The sequence below is a fragment of the Epinephelus lanceolatus genome, chromosome 5 (assembly GCF_041903045.1).
Source record: "Epinephelus lanceolatus isolate andai-2023 chromosome 5, ASM4190304v1, whole genome shotgun sequence".
Lineage (NCBI taxonomy): Eukaryota > Metazoa > Chordata > Actinopteri > Perciformes > Serranidae > Epinephelus > Epinephelus lanceolatus.
Genome location: NC_135738.1, coordinates 13,581,693 through 13,602,260, shown reverse-complemented (window position 1 = coordinate 13,602,260; position 20,568 = coordinate 13,581,693). Strand labels below are relative to the sequence as shown.

Here is a 20,568-nt window from a genome sequence, read left to right as displayed (position 1 = left end):
CACCAGGTGCCACTCCTGTCAGCTTACAACAGGAAACTGAGACTACACTTCACACAGGCTCACCAAAACTGGACAATAGAAGATTGCGAAAACAATGCCTGGTCTGATGAGTCTGGATTTCTGCTGCAACATTCAGATGGTAGGGTCAGAATTTGGTGTAAACAACATGAAAGCATGGATCCATCCTGCCTTGTATCAACGGTTCAGGCTGGTGGTGGTGGTGTAATGGTGTGGGGGATATTTTCTTGGCACATTTTAAGACTCCCATGTAGCCTCCAGCCCTGTGGTGGAGAAGCATGTTTTGCCTCCGGATTACAGACTGACGTGACGTCGGCCCTAAAAGGGTCTACACTGTGACCAAGTGCTGCAGTGTACAAATACTCTAATTAGAGTTATGTTGCTGGACGAACCAATTCATATATGAGTCAGGTATAACAATTATTCATAATTCCTCGTTAAAATCATGAGACTATTTGAGTACACAAATTACTAAAAACACAATAAATCATTTTTTAGTCTGTGTATTTGTTTTTCCCTATTTCTAAGAAAAAAAAAATCATCCCCTTTTTGTAAAAATATAACTTAAAATATTCCTTGATAGTATATAAAAGAGTTGTAACTCCTCTTAATAAAATATCCTTTTTGGTCAAAAATATAATGTTCATGTGTCTTCTGATTATTAATATGGTATTTATGTTCTTTTTTGTAAAAGCTGTGATGTCTGACTGTCACCTCGGTGATTATAATAAAACCACCATCACTATAAGCAAATCATATTTTCAACAAACTATCCTTTTATGATTTTCCATTTATGTACATGACGTATGTAACAAAGTGCCTCTTCTTGGCAAGAGGAGCGATTTTTATGTCAAAAAGTCTTTTAATGCAAATCAGCATGAAATATTAATACTTAAGCGGGCCGCTCTTTTTATGGATCTACTTTAACTCACCCCTCCTGTATTGTTCTTGATAGTGATCCTCAGTTTCCCAGAATGCAGTGTGACAAACCCTTGGAGAAAGATTTTAAAGCTTTACTTTAATAGAGGTGATCACTGCAGTAGGTAAAGGCAGGTATTAAAACAATGAAAGCAGAATATATTTTTAAATACAACACTGTCGTATATCAGTTCAGGGAGGACCCAAATGCAGAGTAACAGGCAGGTTCAAGTTTTAACAACAAGCGAGCTCTAATGCAGCTGATAAAAAACAGTCAGAACAAGCAGGTAACTGACAGTCCAAATGAAAGCAGAACCAAAACTCTCAACTGAAAACCAACCAGGAAAATTCGATGAACACAACGAAGAACTTGGGGAGGAAATCCAAAACGAACATGAGAGACCAGGAAGAAACGACACCGGGATGAACACAGGAGTGAACATGGGATGGACTGACAAGGAACAAAGAGAAACACACAGGTATACACAGAAAACTAATCACAAGAACGAGACACAGCTGGAGCAGGAGGAGGACATGGGCAACAAGGGGAAATGTGGACTGGCTGACAACAAGGGTGTGGAGGGGAACACTAGGGTGGAGCAGACAAGACTAATACAGAACAGGTGTCACGGAAAGACTCTGGGAACAGGGAAGGACAAACAATACAGGTGTGACAGGAAACAGGCGGGAAAACACAGAGACAGGAAGTAAAACCAGACACGACACATGAGGAGAAAATCTACAAAATATAACAGGAAACAGATTAACCATGAATGAATAACTTGGAACAAGGAACACAAGCCAAAAACTCCAAAACAAAACCTATTGACCCTTTTACTGTTAGTAAACTGTATGATGTTTCTGGTGGGCGGGGCTTAGCTGGAGGCAAAACAATTCTTCACAAACATTAGCTAGTGCTAGCTAGCAACTTCTGTTGGTTTGTTTTAGACAATGGAGGAAGATGATGTGAGTGGTGCATTCAGAAATACTCATTCTTAGTGTCAGGGTGTACTCTGGCACAAACTGGACTGTTCATGAATTCAGAGTGCTGTCTGAATGTACCATTCAGTTATTCAGAGCACCGCACTCTCGGAGTGGCAGAGCGTACTCTGGACACTCTGTCTGGAGAGACGGAGCAGCAGAGCGCCGAGTGGAGTGATTATGTGATTAACTTAACCGTTGGTTAATTCATATAGAAATATAACACTCCGTTTCTTCAACCAACAGAGCTCTCACTTCAGTGTAGAGCGTCAGACTGAGTTTACGAACGCACCATATCAGGTCACTCACTCTCCGGGACTGTGAGTGTAACTTGAATAAATTAACACTGACCAACAGGACCAGACTGGCTGACCCGTATGCTCTCACTCAGTGGATGGATGATGTCACAGGAAGCTTTGTGGTTGAATACTATGCCAATCTTACAAAGAAGGACGACACTTGAATGGTTTCCTCCGGTTTGCTTTGCTATCGAAGCTAACGTTAGCTAATGAGCTAAAACGTTAGTGTTACAGAGAAATCCAACATTCCTCTTAATAGCTCCCCAGTTTCTGATGAGGTGGACATGATAACCCTTAATACACATAACTTTATTCATCCCTACAACAGTAAATACTTTTTCCCTAACCTGATATGAAGTGTGCGCTGCACATGTGAGCATTTTTGATGATCGTCTCCGTCCAGTCCTTCATCTTATCACATTTAACCATAGTTGTCTTTGTTTTTCTTGACGGACAGTGGCATCTGGTATGCAATAAAATTTAAGTTTTGAGCCATGACTCCTTCTATTCTGGCTCCCAATAACACAACAAGACAACATTTTAAGACTCCTTTATAGCCTACAGCCCTGTGGTGGAGAGTCGTGTTTTGCCTCCAGCTAACAAACTGACGTCATTGTGGCGTCGGCCCTAAAAGGGTCTACAGGATAACAGAATATATACAAAAACCCAGGATCATGACAAACACGGCCTTGCAGCTGCATTGCATGCTGCTCTGCTGAGGAGAGATTTCTCTCTGTATTATTACTGAAACTTGATTCAAATAATTAAAAAATACCAAGTTGTGTTGAACAGTCACACAGAAGTTTAATTGTTATTGTGTCGATTCCTTTTTTTCTAAATGTTTAAAATATCAGTCACCCATGGGTACATGATGAGAATAAAACAACAACAAAGCAAAGGTTCATTTTTAAATGAAATATTTTGTTTTCATAGACAATTTTTTTTCCCTTTTTCAAAATTCATTGACCGGGAAGGTAACTTTCCAGACGTCCCCTCTGTTGGGATCCCAAAGGTTGAACAGCTCCTGCAATATTTTGGCATCCTCCAATGCATTATGGGCATCATAGTATCTGTCCAGGAAGTGCTTAGCCAGAGACTCCAGAGAATAACTGGACAGACCACGGAAGAGGTTCCTGCTTAGCAGCAAGGTGTCCACAAACCCAGACACCACCTGCTGGAAGTGCTCCCAGAGGGAGCACTTTCGCAGCACTCTGGCGAGTATGGGTGCATCAAACTCCTTTGCATTGTGGGCCACCAGCAGAACAGGACGGCAGGAGCTCAGAAAGTTAATGAAGTCCTTGAGAGCATCATAAAGAAAGACGGTGTCCAGAGGAGTCCCGTGGCGATACAGTGTGCCTCTGCTCTGGGTAAGGCCTGTCAGCTCTGTGGCTCTTGGAGAGATGGGGCGACGGGGCAGGATGTAGGCGTTAAATTCTCTCTTTCCACAGACAGCAGACAACTGGATGATATGACACCCTGGATCTGAAAGTAGAGAAGGGATGGATTTAAAGAGGAATAAAGAAAAAGAAAATATAAATAAATATATGTTACAATGTTCAAAATTATAAAACAAGCGTATGTGCAGGACAATTTCTTAGCTGCGATGGCTGAGTTTTGTTTTATTTATCTTTGGTCAGCTATTTCCCCCATTTCCATACTTTGTGCTAAGACAACTTTCTTTTTTTAATTATTGTTATTATTATTATTGTTATTGTTATTAGGGCCCGAGCGACGACAAAGTCGTCCGCGTAGGACCCTATTGTAATTATTATTGTTGTTGTATTTTTCCAATTTTCTGCACCTTCTACTTTGGTGGCACAACCAGACTTTGATATCCATTGCTGCCACCTGACCATGGATGTATTTTCTTGCATCAAATACATAACTGCCATGCATTGTGGGTAGTATACACCTCTGGAGCGACCATTGTTGTGCACCTGCTCCCTCAGCTCTTCGAGGGTTGATCTCACCAAGTTCACTTCAGGTTTTCAGACAAATGGAACGGCACTTAAGATGGCGGCGGGGATTACCCAGAGGCCAAGTGCTGAGCGGAAGTCAGCGAGGGCATGTTGAATGACTAATGAAACGCAGCTAGCGTGACATATCTTTTGGACAGCCACTGCATGCGCATACTAATTGAACATAAAAAAGTTTTCTGTCGTGACATCCTGCCAACAGTGTGACGGTAATGCTTTTTTTATAGAAACTTATGAGTCGTTTAACACAAAGTCAAAACCACTCACTCAGACACTTCAAAGTAACAATGTAATCCGTTCTCTCAACATCTGGTTTCAGTCCTTTAAAGATGTGGTTTTGACAGGAAAGGTAATTTGTTTCCACCAAACACTTTTGGTATGGTACCTTTGGAACTAAAAGTAACCCCACAGACATGGTGCCTAGACCCAGGTCCATTTAGCGTGTCCTCTGCAAACAGTACTCTGAGTAATAACACAGAGTGATATAACCGCCTCAGTTCCCCATTCGAAAATTGCCGTGTGGCGGCAAAGAAAAGCAGTGAAATTTATTCTGATATTTATTTCATTTATCTATTTCTGTGGCTAAAATACATTTTGCTGCTGCAGCACATTGCTTAGCTTCTGTGACGGTACTCACAGCCTGCTTCTCCAAACTGGGGGCATGCCGACCGACATCCACTGCATGTAATACACTGACTGTGGATAAGTACCTCATTAAACCTTTCTTCAAATGATCCAAACTATCTCTTTGACGGGACTCTGGTGCATAACCAACAACTCTTTGCACTTTCTTCCCATTTTTATTTTCAGAATCATTTTCCGAGCTTTGCTTGTTGCAGGAGGACTTTCCTGTTAGATATTGTGGTCAGCGTCTTGCAGCAGGAAACAGGGAAACTTTTCTATTTTTCAAGAGAGGGGATTTTTAAAGCAGCTGTATTCAATAGTTTTATATTAACAACAGATCTCATGACTACTAGTACATGGAAGGAGTCGCTCGTAGTGGAAATCACCCAACTCTGCAGTTCCCCTTAGCACCATGAAGTGTTTTACCATCTTTAAGCTCACTGTTTTGTTTTGTTGTTTGTTTTTAAATCAGTTTTACAGTTTTGAGTCTCTCTGCTCTCATAGTGTTGTTGTCTGCCACAGCAGGCAGCTGTGGCAGACAACAAAGCTCTGAAAGGTAACTGTACACCACCTGCTCAGCACCAAACAGCAGACAGTTTTAATGATCAGCTGGTGAACAAAAGCTCCATTTCCACCAAACACTTTCAGTATGGTACCTTTGGAACCAAAGTAACCCTTCAGACATGGTACCTAGACCCTAGAGTTTCCACCACAAACAGTACTCATTACTAAAAGTGTATGTCATATAAAATCTAAAGAATTGGTCAAAGTTGTTAAAGTGGAACTTAAAGTGTGTTGACTGATTCATGTTGTCAGTTCATGCATTGAGTAACATTACAAGTTAATGTTCCACCTTAAAAGTTGCCAGCAGTCGGCCCAGTGAATTAAGTTCTCTCAGACTACAGCTGCTGCAAGACGCAGCAAAACATAATTTCATTTTATAGTTACAGTTTACTAATAAAGTGTACTACTAAATACTAACAATCAGCTGGTGAACAAAAGCTCAATTTCCACCAAACACTTTCAGTATGGTACCTTTGGAACCAACAGTAACCCTTCAGACATGGTACCTAGACCCTAGAGTTTCCACCACAAACAGTACTCTTAAATGTGGGTGGGGTTGTTGTCACTCACTGCTCCGTCCAGCACTCACTGTATTTCCTCCTTCATCAGTCTGCACGTCGTTTAACGTCCACAGAACGAGGCTGCACGCTGACATTTTCAGGACAAAATACAACAGGCTGCAGTGAGAGTCTCTCTCCATGGGATATTTGAAAATAGCGGGTTTTTGTGTTTAGTCCTTCTCAGGCAAACTCAGGGGTTTAATGTTGCCGGAGCCCACAGGAAGGATGCTCCACTATGCTTTTTTTTTTTCCTCTGAGTGAGGATTACAATATATACAGTTCACATAACCCGCTCAAAATGAATGTATATTTTTAAGCCCTTGATGATCCACTCATTACGAAAAGTGTATGTCATATAAAAACTGAAGCAATGGTCAAAGTTGTCATATTGAAATTTAAGGTGGGTTGATGGAGTCACGTCGTCAACTCATGCATTGAGTAACATTACAAGTTAACGTTTGACCCTAAAAGTCACCGGCAGTCGGCCCAGTGAATTAAGTTGTTTTCTCAGACTACAGCTGCTGCAAGAGGCAGCAAAACATCCTTTATTTCATAGTTCCACTGTATGAACAGTGGTAACATGAGCCTCAAAACCAGCCACAACTCAGCCCTGAGCAGAGTGACCGTCCTCTATTGACCAATCAACAGACTGCAGTGTTCACAGCTCCAATCTGTGTGCCAGGTACCCCAACAGAGGGGGGACCAAAAATGGGGACGGTATGGAACGGTTCCATTGGTACCATCCACAACTTTTCACAATGGAAACAGAAATAAAGCATTCCGAACTGAACTGTACCGAATGACAGAGCAATATGGGGCCATCTTATCTTGTCATGTCCTTCAACACCAAGTAAGGCACAGACAGCTAATGACATCCGGACAAGACATGTTCACATCACATTCTTTCGGCTTTGTGGTATTGAGCACAGAGGCCTAAATAATTCCATTACATATGTGTGTCCATCACCTAAAAGTTTCCATTATAGTCACCTTGTAGTTGCTGGTTTTGAATCCAGTCTTTTGTATAACGTGTTTGATAATACAATTTGCGAATTGCATCTCTCCTAGAAATCTGTCATAAAGCAGTTGCATCCTGTGACACCGACAGGAAGAGCATATCTGGTTTGTGTGTGGTTAGTCACAGGCGTCCTCTGGGTTGTCATCATATTGGTTTGACGTGTAATGCCAGCCAAGTGATGCTCCACCCTAACCCACTAAACGTTAATTCGTCAAACATTCATGAACAGAGGCAGATGCATATGTGAGATTAGAAACCAATAAGTACAGAAACTGAATCACACTCTTAAGGGAAATTTTGGTTTATTTCAACCTGTCTCCTATCGTCCTAAATTTGTTTCAAGTTACTAGTGACAAAGAAATAATAGTTAGCATGTTAGCCGTTAGCCTAGATACAGCCGTAAATAAGGGCGGCCATAAAACTCTGCAAAATCAAATTCCTCCTCCACAAAGTCGAAGTCTGGCAAAAAGTCAGCCATTATTCTATAAATCTTTCATAAAATAAATGAATGAACCTTTCAGGCTACTGTCTGGTTCTGATTTCAGACACAGTATTAGATCGCTGCTTGTTCTTGCGATATTTCGGCCGCACTTTGGGAAGCAGAGGTAAACAGTAAACACACCGTCAGGTAAGACAACAACTCTGAAGACCACCTAAATGTGGAATGTTAGTATATAGGCTTTCCACATCGAGAGTCGATGGCCGCCCTTATTTATTTGAGCCAGAATGCACTGACGAAGAGCTTTGTGAAACTGAAGAATGGAGGAGGAGAGAGAGAGAGGCACAAAAGGTAGAGGACGAGAGAGGAGGAATGGCTGCTGGAAGGATTTAGCTCTGGAGATTGGTGGTGTAACGTTGCCTGTGAATGCTGTACCCCAATGCCCACAGAAGAGGAATGCCTCTGTTGCAAGGAATGGGACCGGGTGCAGCCTTAGCTAAATGGTAAACAACAAACACGGCACCACACCGGTAAGGTAAGACAACACGTTTACATGTCGTTTTCTATATGTTCTCTGACATTTATCCTAACGATATGAGGCGGTCTTTGTGGAGAAAAAGCTTGTTTAGTGGATTAACTTTGCACTTGAAAGGATGCCCGTTCAATTACGTTTTAACAGGTCTGACGCTACGGCTGTATCTAGGCTAACAGCTAACAGCTAACATGCTAACTATTATTTCTATGTCACTAGTGACTTGAAACAAATTTAGGACGATAGGAGACGGGTTGAAATAAACCGAAATTTCCCTTTAAGACTCAAGTTAACTTGTGACAGTTTGTCAGTTGATTCCACGCCAAACTGTGCACTAAAACCATTTTAGTCGTGCTGTCTACACAATAGTAGATTTCAGCACGGTTCAGTACCCATTAGAAGATCAAATATGAACCTTTGAGCTCAATAAAATAATGAATATAAAAATAATAAATATTGTTTAACAAAGGTGTATATTATAACACCAACTGTTGTCAGATAAGATAAATAAAAAGGGTAATATTTAATGTGATGACATTGTGACAGACTAATACCCTTTTCCCATTCTCACTCTTCGCCATGCCGAATAAAGCCATGCCGTACCAATTTGTGTTTCCATTGTCAGTTTAGACACGCTGTGCCGCACCAAGCCGCAACAGTGATGGACCTTTTCAGAGCAGGTCCAAAAGCTGGCCCAAGCGGGTAGCGGTGATGTCTCACCGACCGCAGCCAACCCTTGACGACCCCCCTTCTTCCCCCTAAACAATCTGTGTGTGTTGCAAAACTTTACTCCCCCATGTCTGCAGGAGACCAGAGAGAAAGGCGTTTTGAAAAGTCACTGTGTGTTCAGCTCTCAGTACGTCTGTAGAGTTAAGTTTCTCTCCTGTGTCCTGTTTTTAACTTTAGATATCTGCAGAAGTTGTGTTAAGTTCCTGCTTGAAAACTTAACATTTCTTTATTTTGCTGTTTCACAATAAGAGTTTTTACATAACAAAATAATTGGGGACTTTTATTGTGAAGACTCTACAGGAAATGAAATGTGTTCATCACTGAATTAGTGGAACTTTGTGAGCAGCTTTTCTTCAATAAAGGCAAGGCTAATGGTGCGGCAGGGAGGAAGAGTAAAAGCAGAAACAGCCAGAGTGAGATGATGATGAAGAGCTGCAGACAACAGGCTCTTACTGCACCTGCTGCACAGGGCTGACGAACCAAACCAAACCAAACCAAGCCAAGCCAAACCATGACTGCCGAAAAGGGGTAAAAGTATTGATAAGCAGACAAACAGACATAAAGGTAATCTTACCTAATCCAGTGGTCTCCAGGTCAAAGAAAACAATGGTCGACATCTGCAAAGATTTAAAGAGACAGAAATTTGAACATGAACTTACACATCCTACAGTCACGTCTGATACGTCTGACAATGCATTGATATAATATTAGCTTTCACAGTTTAAGATGGCGTTTAAAGCTAAACAATGTATAGATTCATACAGAAGCAATCCCTCTCAATCACCAACCCAGTAGACGTGTGTGGCGTAGTGATGCACGGGTCAGGGTTTTGTTAATCAGTGACCCAAACATTCAAACCAAAGCTGAAAGTTCCTGGCAATAACCTGCTGTTGACTGTACTGCATTAAGTTCACAGTAAATGTCACAATATCAAACGTGTGTTTTCCGTAGAGGGACAGCAAGTACATACTCATCTTTAAAGTGGTTAGGGACTGTTTGTTATTAATGAGGGGGGAGGGGTTGGTGCACAACAGGGAAGGGATGTCTCATAATTATTCAAGCACTAGGGAGGGACGTTTTCATTTTGACGAAGGGGACGGACATCCTTCTTCAAATGGTTGTATCTTGTATTCATTTTAAATAACATCTGAACCCTAAAACCTGCTGACAGGTTTGAAAGGCATTTTTCTCTAAAAAATGCCAAAATTACACCATTTATCATCGACCAGAAACACTCGATTTTCAAATTTCCAACAGTTCTTGAACACGTCATGCTTCTGCCAGGAAACACAACCAAACCTAAGCTTAAATATTTCATCAAAACTATGTTTCATCACTTTAAAATGTTGCCAAAAACAACCATTTACACAAACCAAATCCTTAAAAAAGGCATTTTAGATTCAACTTTTAGTTTTAACTTTCAAACATCACCACGCAAAGTTACTGTTATTAGGCTGTTCTGGCTGGCCACTGCTGCCACTGTTGTGTACAGTTTATTTGGGAAATAAGTCATTATGCACTCGGCCCTCTCAACTGCCGTGTCACCACTGAGAGAGCGGAGTACGAGGAAGGTTCCTGTAAAGTTACGGGCTCTGGATGTGACGTAATCGCTGCGCGACCATTTACCGGGGCGACGTAGGGACGCCGTTAGCTGTTAGCCCTTAGCGGTGTCTGTAATAACTCACTAAAAGGCCCGTGAAAAAAAAAAAAAATTCCAGCGGATGTCTTAGTTACAACATGATTGAGCTAACTGGAGTAGTTTCATGTCCGACAACGGGAGGCTTTTAACAGATGACGTCCTGATGTTAGCTTTGCTGCTGCTGTTAGCTGTCCCTGTCAGCTGCAGCCACTGATGCTTTCTAGACATCGTGATTTCCCAAAACTGAATAAATACCACACATAAACACAAAACTGCTTTGCTAGCTCAATCATGTTGTAACTAAGATATCCGCTGGAAAAAATATTTTTTTCACGGGCCATTTAGTGAGTTTTTTACATGTCGGCGGAAGCTATATGAACGAGCTAACCCTCGTCTGCTGAGTTTTAAAAATGCTGTTTTGTTGCTTTCTGCTGACATCACATCCCGCCTTGAGTATATCCAATCAGCACCAAGTAAATCCCAAGCCCCAGCCTGGAGTCTTTTGGGGCTGTTCTGAGTACCTACTCCGAGGCAGGGACTTGTTTATCCCCCGTAAAAGTTCCGGAACTCTGTCCTTCGGGGGTGGTTCCTGCAGTGGAGACACGCACCAACGGCCCCGGCCCCGTAAAATTACGCCGAAGTTCCTGCGGTGGAAACAGGCCTACTCACACACACAGAATTTCGTCATGGGCAAAGCTACTTGGCCTTTCGTGTTGTCAGTTTTCTGAGGGCACGAAGGCCAAAAGCCAGGGCAGCAAGGCCATAAAATAAAACAATGATTTTAAGTCCACGTCCATAATGAATTTGATTTAAGGACTAAGGATGTATAACTATGTGTGAAATGAATAAATAAAACAAGCTCAAGTAATAATAATGAGTATAATAAGTAATAATGTACTAATAAACCCAATGTGTTTTAAATACAGAACAACCAGGTTTATGTATTTATAAGCAGACAATCTTAAATATTAGGCCTAATGATAAACTGATTCACTGAATAAGACTGGCTGACAATTATTTTTGATGTGTTGTTAGATAGCCAACAAACAAACTACAGCAGGATTATTCAATTACTATTTCAACTGGGCCGCATTTCAAAACCAGATCATGTCAATGGGCCACATTTTTAGCTGTGAGCATACATATATATATTTATATACATACACAGGCATGGCCCTCCTCAACATGATGCAGAAACAGACTAAAAGAGAGCTGTCAATGCACAGAAGCATAATAAGTGACATTAACAGTATCTAATAACACACACTATCTCTCTACCAGCATCTCGCTCTCTCCTCTTCTCCACACACACACGTGCACACACTTCACCTCCTGATGCTTTCCTTATAGGTCAGTTACACAGGATATAGTTTTATACAGTCCATGGCAGCAACAGTCATGTTTACAACAACAAAGTCACTATTTAAAACCCAATAATATTTCACTGGAATATAAATATTCCTCCTGACATCACAACACTGAGTGAAGAAAGTCACATTATCTCAGCATGAAGACAAACATCAGTATCAGTCATTCATCCTGCTCTCTGTCCCTCCTCTGCTGAGGACACTCACTGTCTGCAGGTCGCTGCCTCAGGTACATGTTCAGATAAAGTGTTAGCCTATATACAGACAGCTTTCATTTTAGTTTGTCTTCAACACTTTGCTGTTAGCCTCGCGAGCACGATGTGCTTGTGTCGACCACGATCGTAAATCATAATAGCGCTGAATGAGAGAATCATATTTCAACGACAGAGCAGATTGAAATATGGCTTTCTACATGTTGATCACATGTTTTGATAAAGTATTGGCTTTTTACCGGCAGAGGTTTTATCGCACTTAATCACAGTAACAAGCGTAGTTGTCGTTAACTAGAGTAATCATGAAGTTAGGCCTACATTCCCTTCATCTGCACCATGGCCTCTCTGCTGATGTCTGACTTCACTCTGTTGTGAGAGCAGGAGAGAGGCTGCAGGATGATATATATATAGGCTTAGATAGATAGATAGATAGATACATAGATAGAGAGATAGATATTGCTGGTAGGTCTCTGGCAGTAGGCTACATGGTGTTAGGCCTACATATTAACTGAGGAAAATATCTTTACCGGAGATGATGACTCGAGGGTCGACGTTTAAAGATTTCCCTGCTCTACAATCACCTAACAGAACACCTGAGCGCTTCAGGTGATGATGAAGCTGCTTGTTGTGAGACAGAGAGAAGGACAGAGAGGAAGCTGGATTACTGCACAATGTTTCCCAAAGTTATCAATAACTATATGACTTTATGAAACCCACATACCAAAACAGTTAATCTGGTGTGAGCCTTTACTTTCACTTTGCACCGCTACACAAGCAGTCACCGACACCCTGCCAAGTCTGTCTCTCAAAGTTACTGTGTGAACATAATGAGCTGATAAAGGAGGAAAAGTCTGAACTCACCGTGGACAGTGTGACGAGCTGTCAGCTGAGTTGTGTTACAGGTGATGGTGTGAAACCAGCGGTAACTCAAAGGAACAGAAACAAGCGTCTTTATATCCTCGGCTGAGGAGGTGCAGAACTGAGGAGGCAGCAGGGGGGCAGTGCCTCAAACTTCATGTCCTCCTCTTTGGTAAAGCTGGACAGTCTGCAGCAGCCCTCAGCACAGGAACTCATAGCAACACTCATATGCTGATTTCAGGTTATTAAAAGGAAAACTTCACCCACACATTTTTAAACGGAAAAAGTCATGCCACTCTGTCGTGGAGAGTCACAGCGTGGGGTCACCTTCACAGCTGTGTTTACCCCCTTCATCACGATGTAGGGGCTAAGCACAGCAGCAAGCTTTGGGACACACTTTCCTCTCCGCAGCAGAAAGAGGAACTGTCATAACTTCTCATAACCACAGTGAAAAGTTAAACTCCCATTTTATGTTCCTCATATGTATTTATAGCACTTCTATTTAATCTGTATGTGCTGCTAGGTCTTCCTGAATTTTGTATATTGTGTTTTTATCATGAAAAGAAGTAAAAAAAAAAAAAAAAACTTGGTAAATTGAGATAAATATGTAAACAAATAAATAGAAATAAAACTTCTTTGGCAGCATTTCTTTTCTTTTTTTTGCAAACATCTTTTGGCTTTTCACTCAGATGTTTATAAGCTACTTGGTTTTGTAAGAGTACTTGTAATCATACGACACAACTATCAAATGAATGTGTTTTCTAGCGACGTATTTTATCCTAAATACACTGCTCAGAAAATTAAGTCAGTTAAACTTCAGGGATATCAATGTCTCCATTCAGGAAGCACAAGTGATTGTGAATCAGTTTCACTTGCTTTGGTGCAAATCAAAGCGACAACAGGTGCAATGGAGAGGCAAAAGCAAGACAACCCCAAAAAGGGAATGGTTTTACATGTGGTGGCCACATGTCTGACTGTATATATAATATAAATACATATAATAAAACCACCATCACTATAAGCAAATCATATTTTCAACAAACTATCCTTTTATGATTTTCCATTTATGTACATGACTTATGTAACAAAGCACCTCTTCTTGGCAAGAGGAGCGATTTTTATGTCAAAAAGTCTTTTTAATGCACCAAAATTCTCGCGCAAGCCGGAGCACCTCCGTTCACATCAGACGCGCATTTCTCTGCGCCTGTCGACAAGCGGCTCGCGCAGAAAATAGACCAGATGCCGAAATGATCGCTGCAGGGCCGGCGGCGGAGCTGCGCGGCGCGGCCGGTGTGGATGACACAATCGGTTAACATGGGCGCCGAAAGGAAACTGGCTTCACTTCGAGGCGCTTCGAGGCTATTCGCGGCGCTTCCGCGGGCGGTGTGGCCCTGGCCTAATGCAGCTGATAAAAAACAGTCAGAACAAGCAGGTAACTGACAGTCCAAATAAAAGCAGAAGCAAAACTCTCAAACTTAACTGAAAACCAACCGGGAAAATACGATGAACACAACGAAGAACTTGGGGAGGAAATCCAAAACATAACATGAGAGACCAGGGGGGTATTCCATCAACGTAGCTAAGAATAGCTATCCAGACTAAGGTGTAATCTTGAAGTTTGACTAAACGCCAACTCCCAATCTAGCTCCAACCCGTTCCATCAAGTGAAATCAGCTGGCTCCAATTGACCCTAATTCAAGCATCACCTGTTAAGCCTCAACTCATGCACGCGCCCAGGGAAAATAAAAAGCCCAAACTAGTCGAGTGCCGAAAATGTTGCAAAATGTCAAAAAGCAAAGGAAAGGAGCGAGAGGAGGCTTTTTCTGCGGCGGAGCAAACGCTCTTTATGGAAGTGTATGAGGACTATAAGGACATAATCAAGAAAAAGGCAATAGGCCTACTGCAGCAATTAATAAAGCAAGGGAGGTGGCGTGGAAGAATATTGCTGACAGGCTTAATGCGCAAGTGACAAAGAAAATTCAGCATTTCAGCATAATATCATGTTCTATAAATCCCACATCAAAGGGGCAAAATATATGTAGATAAGAACACCTATTAAATCTAACAATTCAAGTATTCCTAATGAAATTCACCAAATGTGTAAATTAATATTAGTGATAGACTGTTTATCACATTTATCTACTGATTCCTATGTACATTTCAGATGATGCATTTAATCAAATTATTTTTGTGAATCATCGCATTTATCACATAATTAATTGTAGATTATGACATTTCTGAAATGATCAGTTTATAGGAAATAATCACATTACATTTATCTATTGATTGTAGAAAATTCCATTTAGCAAATCCATCAATTCAGCGGAGATGAGGAAAACTATGAAGTGAATGCAGGTGATAGTGAATCAATTATCTATTTCTCATCATTTGGGAGTCAATTGTAAGCTCTATCCCTTATTATATCGAAATAAGGAAAATCCCCTTACATGTATGGAATGTGCTATAGGATGAGGAACAGACAGACCACAATGGTGTGTGTCCCATTTTAATGTGGTTGCTTTGTGTCATGGTTAATTCATAAATACAAAAGATAACCTATGTTAACGTGAACAAATCAAGCCCTATTCAGGATGTATGGTGACGCTAGAAATAATCAAAATGAATACAAAATACACCCTTTTTAACTCTGTGCAAACAGTTGCCTTACTTAGCCTCTCAGCATCACCAACACTATACAGGAATGTACCGCTAGCAAAGAACCTCAGTGCAATACAGACTGCCTGCACAGTGGTCAGAGACTGGCTGCGGTGTGTGACCTTTATAATGTGTGGTTCCAGCAAACTGCATAGATACACTATGCTCTGCCTGCTGAACCGGTACCTCTCCCACAGATAGGAGTCTGTCTGTATCAATGGGTTGGTCCTGTCCTGGAAGACCCTTGGGGCTGGTGGTGGTTGAGGATCCTGTTGATGAGGAGGCCCACATTGTTCAGTGGTCCTCCTCATCAACAGGATCCTCGATGAAGGGGCATGCCATTATTTCCTAATTTACTCTCTCTTGCTCTGTCTCTGTGTGTGTCCCACTCCTTATATGGCCGTTGTCAGTTGACCTTAACTGGCTGTGAATTTGCAAGCCAGTTGGAAACAGAGTGGGGTGGGGATGGGAGGGCAATCGCATATTCTTATACAATCTTTTTTTAATGCCTCAGTTTCATTTTATTATAGTTTTGTTTTTATTAAATTGATTTTGGCTTTATTGTTGTGTTTTTTTTTAATTATCTTATTTTTATTACATTTTAATTTGTTTTTTAATAGCCTAGTTATTTTTTTTATTAATTATGTTATATATTTTATGATCGACATATTATTTTATCATTACATGACAGTTGTGAGTGTGTAAAAACACTGGCAGGACTGTCTTTTAGGTGTCTGTTATCTATTGTTGTCTATTGAACATTTTTTGATCATAGATGGAGCTAATCCTCACCTTAATCCTGCTACAGACCAGGATTGCCCGGCAGCATAAGTTACCATGGTTACTAGGCTGGGATTCAGGTTAACCACCTTGATGGAACGCAGTTGTGGCTCAGGTTGATGGAACGGAAACTGGAGTTTGGCTTGATGTATCAGGCTTAGCCAGAACCATGGTTTCCATGGTTACTGATGTGAGGCTAATCTTAGCCACTTTGATGGAACAGAACTCTGGCTCACATTAGCCAGACTTGGCCATTTAAGCCTGGACTTGCCTTTAGCCTGCTTGATGGAATACCCCCCAGGAAGAAACGACACCGGGATGAACACAGGAGTGAACGCGGGTCGGACTGACAAGGAACAAAGGGAAACACACAGGTATACACAGAAAACTACAACTACAACGAACCGTCTCCAAGGTCCCTCAACATGATATGCTGCTTGTTATGGGTGACATGAACGCCAAGGTTGGAGCCGGAAATGACAACTGTGACAGAGCTGTAGGGAGGCATGGCTGTGGTGTGCGGAATAACAATGGTCAGCGTCTTGTTGACTTCTGCCTTGAAAACAACTGTGTAGTTGGTGGTACCATCTTCCCACACAAGTCCATACACAAACTCACTTGGCGGTCCCCGGATGGGATAACAACCAACCAGATTGACCACATCCTTATCAAGGGGAAGTGGCGCAGGTCCCTCCGAGATGTCAGAGTGTGTCGTGGTGCAGATGCCAACAGTGACCACTACCTGGTGACAGCTAACATCACGCTGAAGCTTAGGAAAATAAAACATAGGGTCAATGACAGAGACAGCTCGACATCCGCAAACTTAAGTCCCAGAACATGAACAAAGAGTTTGTGTTGGAAATGAAAAATCGCTTTCGTGTTCTTGGCGCCCAGGCTGACTCAACTGATAAGGCCCCAGATATTAACACCAAATGGGAAACTATCAGAAACACCTATGTTGGAGCAGCCACTAAGATCCTGGGCTATAGAGAAAAGAAGAACAAAGACTGGCTGACACCCGGCACTTGGCAGAAAATAGAGCAAAGGAAACAACTTAAAGCAAAGATGCTGAACACCAAGTCACTGAGGCTCCAGAAACAGGCCCAAGAATCCTATAAGATCAAGAACAAGGAAGTCAAAAGGAGTGCAAGGAACGACAAACGGGCCTTTGTTGAGAGACTAGCCTGCAAAGCAGAAGAGGCAGCAAGGAAAGGTGATATGGGTGCTGTATATAAAATCACCAAGCAGCTCTGTGGCAAAAACACCAGCCAGTCAGCTCCTGTGAAAGACAAGGATGGTAACACCTTGTTACAGAGAGAGAACAAGCTGCCAGATGGGCGCAGCACTTCTGTGACGTCCTCAACTGCCCTGATCCAGAAAATCTTGCTAATCCCACACCTGCAGATAGCCTTCTCAACATTGATACCAGCCCCCCAACTGAGACAGAGGTCAGAAGTGCCATCCAAATGACCAAGGATGGGAAAGCTGCAGGCTTTGACTCTATCCATGCAGAGATGCTGAAAGCTGACTACAACACATCTGTCAAGGTTTTCACTGACCTGTTCAGAAACATCTGGGACACAAATGTCATTCCTGTGGATTGGGCAAAAGGTCTGATTGCAAAAATTCCAAAGAAAGGCAATCTGCAAGATTGTAACAACTGGAGAGGCATCACATTGCTGTCCATACCATCCAAGGTCTTCTGTAGAATCCTTCTAACCAGAATCGACGACGCAATCAACACCAAACTGAAACAGGAACAGGTGGGCTTCAGGAGAGGAAGAGGATGTACTGACCAGATATTCACACCAAGGAACATCATTGAGCAATTCCTGGAGTGGAACAACCCACTATATATCAACCTCATCGACTTCCAGAAAGCTTTTGACAGCTTACACCACAACACCCTGTGGAAAATTGTGCAATCCTGTGGAGTTCCTCCAAAGATAATTGCACTGATAAAGATGTTTTACCACCAGTTTGAGTGTAGTGTGATCACAAACGGCAACCTCACTGATTGGTTCCCTGTGGAATCTGGAGTACGCCAGAGATGCATCATCTCTCCCATCCTCTTCTTGATTGCCATCGACTGGACCATGAGGAAAACAACCTCAGATAAACTGAGAGGCATCCAATGGACACTCTTCACCCAGCTGGAAGATCTCGACTATGCTGATGACCTGGTCATTCTCTCCACAAACCACACTCATATGCAAGAGAAGACTGACAGGACTGACAGATACGCCAGGCAGATGGGTTTGACTATTAACACCTCTAAAACCCAAGTGATGTGCATTAACTCAACACCCCCTGCACCAAGCACTGTGGATGGCAAGGCTTTCGACTATGTTGAAGAGTTCACATATCTGGGCAGTCGACTCAGCAAGGACAATGCGTGCAGTAAAGACATCAGCATACGGCTTGGTAAAGCCCGCAACGCATTCGCCATGCTCCATACCATCTGGAAGTCAAAGCAGTACAGCTTGAGAACCAAGATCCAACTGTATAACAGTAATGTTAAATCAGTTCTGCTGTACAGCTCAGAATGCTGGCGGGTTGTTGAGAGTAACATGCAGAAGATCAGTGCATTCCACAACAGATGCCTCCGGAGAATATGCCACGTCTTCTGGCCTGACAGGATTTCAAACCATGATCTGTACACAAACACCAACTCTTGCAATGTGGTGCTGGAAATCAAGAAACGCCGACTCCAATGGCTTGGACATGTCCTGAGGATGGACAAGAACTGTATTCCCAGAGTAGCCCTGAGATGGACTCCACCTGGGAAGAGAAAGCAAGGCCAGCCGAAAACCACCTGGCGGAGAACTGTGGCCTTTGAGCTGAAAACAGCAAACCTTTCCTGGGGCGAGGCACAGCATGCTGCACAAGACCGGACCAGATGGAAGCAGATCGTCGCAGCCTTATGTTCCTGTAGGAACAAAGAGGACTAAGTAATACACAGACAACTAATCACAAGAACGAGACACAGCTGGAGCAGGAGGAGGACACGGGCAACAAGGGGGAAATGTGGACTGGCTGACAACAAGGGTGTGGAGGGGAACACTAGGGTGGAGCAGACAAGACTAATACAGAACAGGTGTCACGGAAAGACTCTGGGAACAGGGAAGGACAAACAATACAGGTGTGACAGGAAACAGGCGGGAAAACACAGAGACAGGAAGTAAAACCAGACACGACACATGAGGAGAAAATCTACAAAATATAACAGGAAACAGATTAACCATGAATGAATAACTTGGAACAAGGAACACAAGCCGAAAACTCCAAAACAAAACCTATTGACCCTTTTACTGTTAGTAAACTGTATGATGTTTCTGGTGGGCGGGGCTTAGCTGGAGGCAAAACAATTCTTCACAAACATTAGCTAGTGCTAGCTAGCAACTTCTGTTGGTTTGTTTTAGACAATGGAGGAAGATGATGTGAGTGGTGCATTCAGAAATACTCATTCTTAGTGTCAGGGTGTACTCTGGCACAAACTGGACTGTTCATGAATTCAGAGTGCTGTCTGAATGTACCATTCAGTTATTCAGAGCACCGCACTCTCGGAGTGGCAGAGCGTACTCTGGACACTCTGTCTGGAGAGACGGAGCAGCAGAGCGCCGAGTGGAGTGATTATGTGATTAACTTAACCGTTGGTTAATTCATATAGAAATATAACACTCCGTTTCTTCGACCAACAGAGCTCTCACTTCAGTGTAGAGCGTCAGACTGAGTTTACGAACGCACCATATCAGGTCACTCACTCTCCGGGACTGTGAGTGTAACTTGAATAAATTAACACTGACCAACAGGACCAGACTGGCCGACCCGTATGCTCTCACTCAGTGAATGGATGATGTCACAGGAAGCTTTGTGGTTGAATACTATGCCAATCTTACAAAGAAGGACGACACTTGAACGGTTTCCTCCGGTTTGCTTTGCTATCAAAGCTAACGTTAGCTAATGCGCCAAGAAGTTAGTGTTACAGAGAAACCCAACATTCCTCTTAATAGCTCCCCAGTTTCTGATGAGGTGGACATAATAACTCTTAATACATATAACGTTATTCATCCCTACAACAGGGAATACTTTTTCCCTAACCTGATATGAAGTGTGTGCTGCACATGTGAGCATTTTTGATGATGGCCTCCGTCCAGTCCTTCATCTTATCACATTTAACCATAGTTGTCTTTGTTTTTCTTGATGGACAGTGGCATCTGGTATGCGATAAAATTTAAGTTTTGAGCCATGACTCCTTCTATTCTGGCTCCCAATAACACAACAAGACGACAATTTAAGACTCCTTTATAGCCTACAGCCCTGTGGTGGAGAGTTGTGTTTTGCCTCCAGCTAACAAACTGACGTCATTGTGGCGTCGGCCCTAAAAGGGTCTACAGGA

At 42.3% G+C, this 20,568-nt stretch overlaps 1 protein-coding gene across 1 annotated transcript; it reads right to left on the bottom strand.

The window, feature by feature from the left end:
- Positions 1–1,015: 1,015 nt before the first annotated feature.
- On the bottom strand, positions 1,016–13,159 carry LOC117262700 (DNA polymerase III PolC-type-like). The gene is made up of 3 exons (XM_078167732.1): positions 12,738–13,159; positions 9,233–9,275; positions 1,016–3,698 (listed from the first exon to the last, which is right to left on the bottom strand). Exons 2-3 carry the CDS (start codon positions 9,273–9,275, stop codon positions 3,169–3,171), a joined length of 573 nt encoding a protein of 190 aa, XP_078023858.1. The 5' UTR covers positions 12,738–13,159; the 3' UTR covers positions 1,016–3,168.
- Between the last annotated feature and the right edge of the window lie 7,409 nt (positions 13,160–20,568).